Source organism: Schistocerca cancellata, chromosome 5 (assembly GCF_023864275.1).
Source record: "Schistocerca cancellata isolate TAMUIC-IGC-003103 chromosome 5, iqSchCanc2.1, whole genome shotgun sequence".
In the NCBI taxonomy this organism is placed as follows: domain Eukaryota; kingdom Metazoa; phylum Arthropoda; class Insecta; order Orthoptera; family Acrididae; genus Schistocerca; species Schistocerca cancellata.
The window spans coordinates 245,181,141-245,194,284 of NC_064630.1; the positions used below are offsets into that span (position 1 = coordinate 245,181,141).

Below are 13,144 nucleotides of genomic sequence, written 5' to 3' on the forward strand. Positions count from 1 at the left end.
TTACAGCTTTTACCCTCTGTAGTTCTGATATGCTAAAAAATGCATAACAATCTATTATTATAAAATAATGTTATGTTTTTTCCTTCCAAGGTCTCCCCAACTTTGTTGCATTACCAAGTATTCCTATACATATTGTTAAATTTGTTCAGTGTCCATAACTCTCTCTCTCTCTCTCTCTCTCTCTCTCTCTGTGCAGATTTAAATTGTGCGTTATATAGTTTGATAGTTTTCAGAAATAATGTTGTTTTTGTCTGTTGTACAAGTACTTGAATTTTTTATGTTGTATATCTGCTAGGTACAGATTCATTTGACGTGGTGCAAGTTGTGTTATTGTCTAGTTTCTTCTTTATATTAATTACGTTCCGTAATATGGAAGTGGAAGGATCTTATTTTTTTAAAGTGGTTACTGAAATGAAGTTCTTTGATCTACTCTTTCCATTGGTTTGATGCAGCTTCCACCAACACAAGCATGTGTATTCAAGCACTTAAAACATTCTAAGGAATTTTTTTCCCACCAGTGTGCAAATTTTTCAAACAGCAACACAACTATGAAAAAGTGTTTTTTGTTTTGTTCATAAACAAGCTGTGCAGATGGAATGTTCATAAGGTGTATTACGTTTTAGAAAGCAAGTCACTCTGGAAATTTGTGGTATGGTTACAAGTTACAGTGGTGTCAATAACTCAAAACAATTGTGTGTTGAATGTGATGAAACTTACTCAGTTGACATGTTCCACATCCACGAGGATCTCCTCAGCATGGATCTATGGAACGAAAAAGTAATCTAATCTAATCTAATCTGGAGAACATATGAAACAGCATAAATAAAAGTTGTGTATCATCTTGTGTCTTATCAACTATTCCTTTCTTTAGTAAAGTTGTACACATGGAAGAATCCTGGAAATACTAGAAGGTATCAGATAGATTATACAATGGTAAAACAGAGATTTAGGAACCAGGTATTAAATTGTAAGACATTTCCAGGGGCAGATGTGGACTCTGACCACAATATATTGGTTATGAGCTATAGATTAAAACTGAAGAAACTGCAAAAAGGTGGGAATTTAAGGAGATGGTATCTGGACAAACTGATTAAACCAGAGGTTGTATAGAGTTTCAGGGAGAGCATAAGGGAACAATTGTCACAAAGGGGGGAAAGAAATACAGTAGAAGAAGAATGGGTAGCTCTGAGGGATGAAGTAGTGAAGGCAGCAGACGATCAAGTAGGTAAAAAGACGAGGGCTAGTAGAAATCCTTGGGTAACAGAAGTAGTATTGAATTTAATTGATGAAAGGAGAAAATATAAAAATGTGGTAAATGAAGCAGGCAAAAAGGAATACAAACGTCTCAAAAATGAGATTGACAGGAAGTGCAAAATGGCTAATCAGAGATGGCTAGAGGACAAATGTAAGGATGTAGAGGCTTATCTCACTAGGGGTAAGATAGATACTGCCTACAGGAAAATTAGAGACACCTTTGGAGAAAAGAGAACTGCTCATATGAATGTCAAGAGCTCAGATGGAAACCCAGTTCTAAGCAAAGAAGGGAAAGCAGAAAGGTGAAAGCAGTATATAGAGGGTCATACAAGGGCGACGTACTTGAGGACAATATTCTGGAAATGGAAGAGAATGTAGATGAAAACGAAATGGGAGATACAGTACTGCGTGAAGAGTTTGACAGAGCACTGAAAGACCCGAGTCGAAACAAGGCCCCAGGAGTAGACAACATTCCATTAGAACTACTGGCGGCCTTGGGAGAAATTCTACAACACTGCATTGAGACCAATGCTTGAGATTGTCAGGTAGCTGTTTCTGGTGAACAGCAACTGTCGATATCCACACGGTGATGCTCTTTTTATGTCAGCCTCATCCAGAAGTGGCGCATGCACTACTGAGTTGCATGAATATGGAAAACAGCAGGACATCCAGAGCTCTTTACCAGGAGCTGAAATGTTTCCTGCTGTGTGTGTGTGTGTGCAGAGATAGTGATGGTTTTGCTGCTGCTGAGCAACACTGTAGCTGGGAACCAAACCAAAATTGATTGTTATATAAATTCTTTGTTGATCTGTGGTGAAGCTACAGTTCAAAATTGTTGTTTCCTCTTTATCAAATTGCAAGAAGCATAGGATTCCATGTGGTACTTAGTCGGAATCCCAAGTCCCTTTCTACAGAGTTATTTGCCATGCGAATGTGTATTGCCTCCTGTGTTACATAGTCCCAGAAGGGTGAAAGTCAGGCTATAATTTTTGTCTTCTCATATATTATGTGGTTTCCTTTGCAAAATTTATCTGGTTGGCCCAGGCGAGTATGACAGTGATTTTCATCACACGGATCTTAAACTGCACGACATGTGGCCAAATGTAAATCATTCCACACTTACATGAAATGTTGTAATTGCCATATTTCCTAATCCTGAGATCATCTATGAGATGACCCAACAAATTCCTCAGATTTGCAGGAGGATGAAGGAGACATCATATTTCATGTCTGTTGAGGTCTCTTCACTTCTTGTTGAAAAATTGCCATTCTTTTTCTTTCTTTTTTTTCTGCTCCATTGTTTGTTATAAGTTTTCATTTTTGGTGGATGATGTCCATGATGTCTATGATGTAAAAAGTTTTGAAAGTGGGAGAGGTACTGATAATACTAAAAACCTCTGAGAGTGCGTTGTAAGTCATGCCTGGATGGCTTAGTCCATAATAGAGGTGCCTAAAAAATTCAAGGTTCCATGTTTTAATTCTCATCTGACAAGCAGTTTTCATTTGTCGGAAGTTTCTAAACAGTGCACATTCTGCTTCAGAGTGAAATCTTCCATATGTATTGATTGTCATAAGTGTTCACATAAACAACTTTAAAATATAAGTACACAATAGTTACCATGTGTTTTACTTACACACACACACACACACACACACACACACACACACACACACAAAATACTGATTGAAAAACTGTTTACTGGATATAAGGAGTTGTCAGGCAAATATAATTTTAATGATGTTTATATTGTAGATAATAGCAACTATTACTAGCCTTTATTTATTTAGTTGTGTCCATAGTAGCTAAGTCTAAAGAGCATGACTTATGACTTATGAAATATTTATTTGTGTTATACTGCTGTTACCTGTCACATTGTGTTCTTGTTCTATTATAACTGAATGCATGGGTATTTCTTCGTGTGTGTGGATGTTCAGCTCAATTATACTTATGTATGTTTGAATTCATTATATGGCATACTGAATTTTTGATGCAACAACAAACATAATCAATTTTTGACAAAATAATGTCAATGGATAGGAAGAAATCTACACACCAAGTGGCGACATAGAATGCATATAAAAGAAAGTTATTCTTGTGCAAGCTTTTGGAGCCACTGGCTAATTCTTCCAGCAGAAAGGTAGAAAATGGGCAAGGAGAGGTGTGAAGGAAAACGACAAGAGGTTTAGGAAAGGGGGTAGGTTTTGGAAAAGTTACCCAGAACCGCAGGTCATGGGAGACTTACCAGACGGGATGAGAAGGAAAGACTTTTCCAACTGATTGAGTCTTTCAATTTCATCCCATCTGGTAAGTCTCCCCTGACCCACGATTGTGGGTGACTTCAGAAATCTACCCCTTCTCCTAACCCTCTCCTGACTCCAAAAGTTTGGATAAGTATAAACTTCATAAAAGGTGTTTGTTCCAGCACCACTTGGTAAGTAGATTTTTTTTTTTCTGTCCAGTTACATTGAATTTTTGGTGTGTACTGTTTCTTAGCACCAGTTTCAAATTAGCTCACTACTTACTTAGTCACAAGTGAAGCATATAAATTCATCACATTTTTTCCCCATATTGTCTAGACATGTTTATTGGCAATATGAATAAGAGATTACATCTTATAATGTGAAAGTAGTTAGAAATTTTTTTTGACGTATCATTTTGTCTTGTTCTCTTTGCTTATAAACCTGATGAGAATGTTCGAAGAATAACACAGTTTTATGGGAAAATGACTATGTTACAGATGTTATTAAAAGTGGCCATATAATATTAATTACTGATGCATGTGCTCAAACACAAATTGTAACCCTAGCTGAGAAACTAGAGCAATACATTGTTAAATTTCTATCTGAAATTTGAAAATTGTGTGAGTGTCAGTTCTGTAATCAGCATCATTAAAGAAAAGTTTCATAAGAAACTGTCACTTGGTGATAAATAAGGGTGCCCCACAATGCCTTCGAAATCACTTGTCTGTGAAAACACTGATCCAAGACAGTCATGGTGGTATTGTTGGCTCTATGTGCCATAGCACTGTCCTACGGAAATAACGTGTGCTGTTACTGATTTTGAAATACAGTATATACAGTGTTTACACCATCTGTATGTAGTGCTCACTGTTCACTAAGCCATTAGAGAATGTGATGAAGATTTGCCAAAGTGACATTGAATACCAAGCACCCACTTTTTGTGGAAGCAGAGGGAACTCGTGCAGCAGATGGGGGTTCCCCATAATTCAGATGCATCAGTTCTTTGCATACACATATCGATCAAGGTGGAACCTTCCGACCCAACCAATCATTAACTTTTTCCCAATGTTGAGTTAAAGATGACATAAACTATTGAAGAAAGTTACATGTTTTCCATTGTCTTTAAAAAACAACTCATGAAGAGCACAAATTCTGTAGAGATACACTTCCACAATGCTGTGTGGGCACCATAGATGGAGAGACCAGGCTGGCTAGGCAGACGTCTCACATTCATTGTCTGTGACTTGCACCTGTATCAACATTTTCGATGTTGGCACCTTTGGCTGCAGTTCCCACATTTACTGTCTCCTGTAACTTGCCATACAGCTGCTTGATGGTGGACTTGTTTGGTAGATATTTCCCATACTTTTTTCCTTGTGAAGATGTTCTGAGTCCCGGCTTATCTAACATGTGGTAACGAATATGCTCTGCTCTAATGCATCATGTTTCTTCCTCAATTAAACAAGGAATATACGTGCAATAAAAAAAGAAAGATTCTTCCACAAGGCTGCATTACTTTTTGAACACATTTCTTGTTATATATAGGCCCTCCATTTCTCTATGGATGGCATATTTCACATGTACTGTAGTATCTTAAGTCATGGAAGCTGATAGATGAGTTGAGTGATTCTTGCTTAAAAAAGTAGGAGCAGCCCAAAAAGAAACTAAGCATGTGTCTTAGAACATTCATTCTTGTGACACTTTCCCTATTTAACTTTTCATATACTCAGTCTTTTCTATGTGCCGTTGCCAATCTCTGTTTGTGCTATTCTGGCCTACTGCATTTCAGATAAAGATGCAATAATCTTTTATTTTTTATTTTTTTAAATTTTTTTAATTTTTTTTTTTTTTTTTTTTTTTTACCAATTAGAAATGCTTCATTTCATTTGTTACATTAAACAAAACTTCAAAATGCTTGCAGATTTCATGCATATAGCACATATTGTATAGTCTTCATGGGATGCTTGATATCACTGCTACTAAAACTTCAGTTACATGTGTAACCTCATTATACTGTTTTTATGTATTTGTCCATTGTTGTCTTCTATGCAGTGGTGGTAATACTATTGTTTTTCCTTTTTTGCAGGTATACAATGACAAAATCAACCACTATACTTTTTATTTTAGGATTTGCACTCCTCTTCCGATTAGAGAGTAAGGTAATTATCTTTATAATAATTGAAACGTGCTGAAAATTACATATAAGACTAGGAAATTATTTCATACAAATAGTTTAGATTTGGTGTTTGCTTATGTAACGACTTGAAACAAATTCTTCACATAGTATTTCTCTTGTGGTAATGTTCCTACATGCAGCTTCTGATGCTGTTTGAGTTTCTGAGACTGCCGGTACTTTGTTTTATATCATGGAAAGCATATTCAGCTTATTCGATCTTTCACTTTCTTATTTATCCATTTACTGAAGAATGAAGTTGGTATATCTGTGATTGTGTAAGCACTTCTATAAAGAAAAAAGTAAGTTATGTTTGCCCCAAGAGTAAACATTTTACTTTTGCTCTCAAAAAGAACTTATGGATTTTTATGCATCTTGTTCCTTACAGAATTTATCTTGTGATTTCAAAATAATATTCCTGTTAAAAGTTTTAATAATTGATAGTGGCATGTAATTTTGAAAATAATTATTCTCCTTTCATTGCTGATCAGGCTATTTTCAATAGATATTTAGTCGAAACTGAAGACTGAACTGTATTAACAATACGGTGCACAACCTTATCATCGACTATAACAAAAGGGAAACGTTTATTATTTTATTAATAGCTGCTAATTTTTTAAACAACTGTAGTATGCAGCATATATTTCAGAATAAAATTCAGTCAGTTGCACAGATATTTTTGTTTTGCCTTACATTTCTCAACAAATTGTCATCTTCAAGAGCCTACAAAATTAGGGATATTATAAATCATTGGACCGTGGCCATACATTTATGTAAAGACTAAGAAGTGTGTTACAGAAACTTACTTAGTGTTAGTTTAGCAGATGTCAGCATCTTCTTCACAGGAGCATGACAAGTCCAATGTCACCAAGTTGCTCTTTATACGTAATGCAAAAGAACACAGCATGATGTTATCAATGGAGAGACGTCTACAGACGTTAAAGTAACCTCTGGCGTGCCACAGGGGAGTATTATGAGACCATTGCTTTTCACAATATATATAAATGACCTAGTAGATAGTGTCAGAAGTTCCATGCGGCTTTTCGTGGATGATGCTGTAGTATACAGAGAAGTTGCAGCATTAGAAAATTGTAGCTAAATGCAGGAAGATCTGCAGCGGATAGGCACTTGGTGCAGGGAGTGGCAACTGACTCTTAACATAGACAAATGTAATGTATTCCGAATACATAGAAAGAAGGATCCTTTATTGTATGATTATATGATAGCGGAACAAACACTGGTAGCAGTTACTTCTGTAAAATATCTGGGAGTATGCGTGCGGAACGATTTGAAGTGGAATGATCATATAAAATTAATTGTTGGTAAGGTGGGTACCAGGTTGAGATTCATTGGGAGAGTCCTTAGAAAATGTAGTCCATCAACAAAGGAGGTGGCTTACAAAACACTCGTTTGACCTATACTTGAGTATTGCTCATCAGTGCGGGATCCGTACCAGATCGGATTGACGGAGGAGATAGAGAAGATCCAAAGAAGAGCGGCACGTTTCGTCGCAGGGTTATTTAGTAACTGTGATAGCGTTACGGAGATGTTTAGCAAACTCAAGTGGCAGACTCTGCAAGAGAGGCGCTCTGCATCACGGTGTAGCTTGCTCACCAGGTTTAGAGAGGGTGTGTTTCTGGATGAGGTATCGAATACATTGCTTCCCCCTACTTATACCTCCCGAGGAGATCACGAATATAAAATTAGAGAGATTCGAGCGCACACGGAGGCTTTCAGACAGTCGTTCTTCCCGCGAACCATACGCGACTGGAACAGAAAAGGGAGGTAATGACAGTGGCATGTAAAGTGCCCTCCGCCACACACTGTTGGGTGGCTTGTGGAGTATAAATGTAGATGTAGAATGAGAAACCTCCAGTTGACAAATTTCTCAAACCTGTGGTATATAAAATGTAATGTAATATATGTCAAAGCCTTTATGTAGGACAGACAGGGAGGACATTTTTTAGGAGCCAGTTTCATGAGCAGTTGCTCAACAAAGGTAGCGAGAATAATGTATATCAACTTTTGCAGAACATCTCAACATCAAGAAACACCCTTCCCCTTCCAAACCTGTTTAACATGGAAATTGTGCATTTAGTTGACAAGGGCTCAAAATGAATCTTTCAAAATAATTTGAATTGTATAAACATTGTATAAACATTAGTTCAATGATCAGCTTGCATTGGAAAAAGGACACGATTTTGATTGTACAGCATCTCTTATAAAATGTGGAAATTACCCATACCTTTTAGGTTATGTATAATTTCCTTATATACATTAAGGGCATGCATCGAGCGACCAACCGTCCAACAAATTGAATGTGCATAGGTATTTTGGCCTGCCAACTGACTGACTTTTCATGTCTGGCTGTTGATTGGGTATGACCACCCGGCAACTGACCTCACACCTACCACTTCACATGATAAGTTATGCCGAGTGTAGCACTTTCATGCCAGCTTTCCAGAAAAAGTTCATCTTTTGTCACAGCGCTTGAGATTTAATGCTGTTCTAATATGCATGACTGAGTGTGAAGTGAACAAAACTTTAATGGCAGTTTTTGGAGAAATTTAAAGACTGCAGATGTTTGTATGACACATTGTGTAAGGGGAACAGAAGGTCAATGGACTTTTATTCATAAATTATATGACTTTTACTCTCTCTGTGTGGGGCATGAAACCATTTTTTTAAACAAATCCATTATGATTTCATATACCACATAGAGAGAGTAAAAGTTACATATTTTACTAGTAAAAGTCCATTGCACTTCGGTATTTCGATTTTTAGGTTTTATTTCCAATACTTAACTGAAATTAAATCTAAGAATGGAAAGTCAGATAGATTAGATTTTAGATTTCATTTCTGATGCATATCGGGAATAAAATGTGAAAAACCAAAATATAGACGGTCTATTTACTTTTATTCATGCAATCTATTAGCCTCATTGTCAAAAATGTTGAAGAAATCCAGCCATTATCCAAGCCTTCTGCTGTGAATAGCATAGTACAGAATTAATTAATTAAGTTTTTTTTTATTTATGTATTTTTTGCAGTTCTGGCAGCTGCTATATGCTTAATTTCTTTTGTATGTGTTGTCTTATTTATTAGATGATGTGTGCCACCACCATTTGTAGTATTTCTTCTTCTAGTTTGGCAAACTCCAGTTTTTGTTTCTGTGTAAAGCCAAGTGGCATCTCATTCAACACAACCTCATGAACTTCCTATAAACAATTTGTCACCAGCTGTAGGAACAGGACGATGATGTAATCACTGAATTCAGTCTGTCGGGACGTGTGTAGGCTGCCATGAAATTGGTCAATTGATAAATTGGTGTGTGTGTGTGTGTGTGTGTGTGTGTGTGTGTGTGTGTGTGTGTGTGTGTGTGCGCGCGCGCGCGCGCGCGCGTGCGTGCGTGCGTGCATGCTATACTTTTTATATGCTTTTATATATGTTCTTTGCTGCTGACACAACTACTTGACATGTACATAGATTTATGATTTATCTATTGTAAATTACCAGTATGTCAATCTGTGTTTACAGCAATCATATAAAATATGTACAGATTAACATGCCATGGCATTCTGCTTCTGTAAAGAAGATATTTACATCTGCTAAACCAATATTAAGTAAGTTTCTGTAATACAGTTCTTATTATTAACAAAACTGTATGGCCGAAGTTTAATGATATTATAATATCCCTATTTTTTAAGGCTTCTGAAGCCGGCCGCGGTGGTCTAGCGGTTCTGGCGCTGCAGTCCGGAACCGCGGGACTGCTACGGTCGCAGGTTCGAATCCTGCCTCGGGCATGGGTGTGTGTGATGTCCTTAGGTTAGTTAGGTTTAAGTAGTTCTAAGTTCTAGGGGACTTATGACCTAAGATGTTTGAGTCCCATAGTGCTCAGAACCATTTTAAGGCTTCTGAAAAGACAATTTATTGAAACCAGTACAGCTAAATAAAAATATCAGTACAAATGAATTTTATTCTGTCATAGAGAAAGATCAGACTGAAACAAGAAGATAGATGAACTGAGTTTTACAACCACTGATTTCTTTTCAACTACTCAAAAGAAGGAAAGATAAAGACAAACTTTAAAAAAATATTATATAGATTGTGGTGTTCAGCCCTTCAAAATTATTTGCCAAAGATGATGAGATTATACGTGAAGGTACCTACAAAAAGTGAAAATGATTGGGAAGAATGAATATTTGCAAATCAGATAGTCCAAGGGTATCTCTGAAGTGGGGAAATGAGCTACAACAAAGAGAAATGAATAACAGTTGAATGAAAAGAAATACTTTTAGTTGAACATGTAAGATAAATAATCAGCAAAGCATAAGGGAATGGAGAGAGAGAGAAACAGCAACAAAAGGTATTAGTTGACAGTACTATTATGAGAAAAGGATGAATAGAAACATTGCTTGCAGAAAGAAGGATGCAGTAATAAATACTGTTGTGTTGATTCCAGTCATGTAGTTGTCAAAGTTTTCCACATTTCTGCTGTTAATAGTATGTTATTGTTTAAAATATGAAACAGTTTCCCATGTCTGTAATTTGATCATGTTTCTACATTGATACACATCTATGTAACCATAGGATTATGGCCAGTCAGGTATTATTCTGTTTAATTAAATCTCTTAGTTTGAACCTTATATTTTGTGGTTAATTGGTGTATTTCATTAAATTGCTTAGTTTAAATCTTATACTATGTGGTTAACAAATGAACCTGTATGGAGAATGTTGGAGTAGGTATACATATCAAGTTAAAACGTTAGTGTGTATGTGATGTATGTTCAGATTGCTTGTATAGCAGGTCCTTGTACAGTCTAGTGCCGTGGTATCCTGGTACTAAACAGGCAGCATTTGAGACACTGTTGTGGGACAGGGTAGCTCTTTTCTTTACACTGTTGGCTCCAGTAGTCACACTAATATTTACTGCAGTTTGCACCAAGTTCATTAGTCCTGTTCAAGTGAGTGCTTCAAATTATGCTTGTCTAGTGTGCTGAATTCAGCCAAAAGCATCTTGCTTTGGGGAGATATTATGGAATATCTGTAAGTCAGGAAAAAGGTAGTAACTGCGCAAGATCTTTACTTTTATGTGAAATACTGAAGGAATGTATTTGCATCACATCACAAACTGAACAAATACACTATTGTACTTATCACAAAGTCCACAGATTGTTAAATTACAAGGGGACAGAATTAATGGCCTGTAATCACCTGTGGGAGACAAACTTCCAGTGGTCTTGATAGGCAAATTGAAAGTAGAAATAACTGGGCATTTATTGACAGTACTGGACTTTGACCCCTTAAAGGTAAATAGTAGCCAGCTCTTCTGTCTCCTTGTAATGTTATAGTTTTTTAAGTGAATTTACCTTTTCATACAAAGTCAATAGATTTCCATGTCTTATGTTTCACCCACTTAGTTGTATATTTGCTCAATACACAGGTATCAGATTCTGTCTCTTCTGTGATGGAATCCCTATTTTCTATAATTGTTCACACATTGGTCATCAACACAACGTTTCTTACTGCAGATATGGTAATAGAAACTCCATAAACAAAGAACTTCTGCCTACGGAGATTCAAGTAGTAGTAGTAATGAAAATCCCTGTAGGTGATTTTCACTTAATCTGAATATGTACAGGGGTATCCTGTTTTTGCAATGTTGGTACAGGTACTATTCACAATTGTGTAGTGAGCTGCATTCAGTGTAGTAGTTATGGAGAGTAGTAGGATGACTTCAGTACCTCTTTCACCTTTCAGCTTGGCACTGTCATAGTACTTCATTGCTTTGAAATAACAGAGATACAAATTATGTATCCTATCACTGATCCCTTCTTTTAGTCCTGTTGTACCATAATTCCCCCCTCCCCAGTTCAGTTTTGTACCACCTCATTAGTTATTTGATCTACTCTCCAGTGTTTTTCTATAACACCACATTTCAGAAGTCTCTTTTCTCTTCTTCTGTTTATTGGCCACATTTTATTGCCACCCATTTTACACTCCAGACAAATACATTGGAAAAAGACTTCTTTACATTTCATTTTATATTTGAAATTAACGAATTTTCTTTTTCAGCAATGGCTTTTCTTGCTATTTGCAGTCTGCATTTTGTGTGCCATCATCAATTATTTTGCTTGAGCCATCATCAGTCATTTTGTTTCTGCAATAACAAAATTCAGCCACTACTTCTAGTGTCTCAGTTTGTAATGTAATTCCCTCAGCTTGTCTGATTTAATATGACTATATTCCATTACCCTTGTTTTACTTATGTTGATTTTCATCTTATAACATCTTTTTGAGGCACTATCCATTCTGTTCAGCTTATCTTCAGAGTCCTTTATTGTGTGTGACAGAATTGCAGAATTTCATCGTATAACATCTTTTTGAGGCACTATCCATTCTGTTCAGCTTATCTTCAGAGTCCTTTATTGTGTGTGACAGAATTGCAGGCAGTGTTATCAGTAAACCTTACAGATTTTATTTCTTCTGCCTCAGCTTTTATTCCCATTCCAAATATATCCTTGGTTTATTTTACTGCTTGCTCAGCGTACAGATGGAGTAACATGAAGGATATTGTACGACCTTGCCTTACTTTCTACTCAACTAGTGCTTCCCTTTCACGTTATTCGATGCTTGTATTTATTCGTTTGTTCATTTATTTATTTAGCAGGTTCCATGGGACCATGCGAGCCATAGCTGCTTGGTCAAGGAATGAATCAGTATGTTGTTTACAGAATGCTGATTAGAAAATTGTAAATGAAAGAATTAATGAATCATGAAAGAAAAGTAAGAGATTATACAAATAAGAAACACATTACAGACAAAAGTTCTCATATACTGCGAGAAATAGGAGTATGTTGTAAGGAAAATTTCTGACTTTGATTTGAGTTTTGGGATTTATCACTCAATTTTTCAGTTCTGATTGAAGCCTATTGAAATTTCAACTTGCTGGATAGTTAAAAACATTCTGTGCCATCCTTAAGGAACTGTTATCCAAATTAATATCTTGTCTGTCTTGTATTCACTGAGTGAATGTATCTGTTTTTTGTGAATGAATCAGTATTGTCAGTAACAAATCCTATGATGGAATATGTGGCAGAGTTAAAATTCAAAGTCAACTGAAGTTTGCGAATTGACACTGCATATTAGTCTGACTGCCCTTTTTTGGGGCAGAAAAAGTTTTGGTAAGTGCACAGAGTTGCCAAAGAATATAGCACCTTATGAGAGAATAAAGTGAAAGTAAGCAGAGTGAACAAGCCTTCACATTTCAGCGTCAGGGACAGAGGAGATCATTCATATTTTGAAGACAACGTTTAGTTTCTGCACACGATCTTGAATGTGATACTTCCAAGAAAAATGTAGGATGGAGTAATGACATATTATGAAAAAGGATAGACTGCGACTCACCTTATAGTGGAGGTGTTGCGTTACAGACAGACACAACAAAAAGACTGCTAAGCAAGTAAACTTTCGACCA

General features: G+C 36.4%; 1 protein-coding gene across 1 annotated transcript in view; it reads left to right on the forward strand.

Moving 5' to 3' along the window:
• LOC126187627 (solute carrier family 35 member C2) overlaps positions 1–13,144 on the forward strand; it is an 87,672-nt gene that overhangs the window by 21,729 nt on the left and 52,799 nt on the right. The window contains exon 3 of the mRNA XM_049928823.1: positions 5,582–5,654. Coding sequence (XP_049784780.1) covers positions 5,582–5,654 — 73 coding nt within the window. The remainder of the gene's footprint in view (positions 1–5,581; positions 5,655–13,144) is intronic.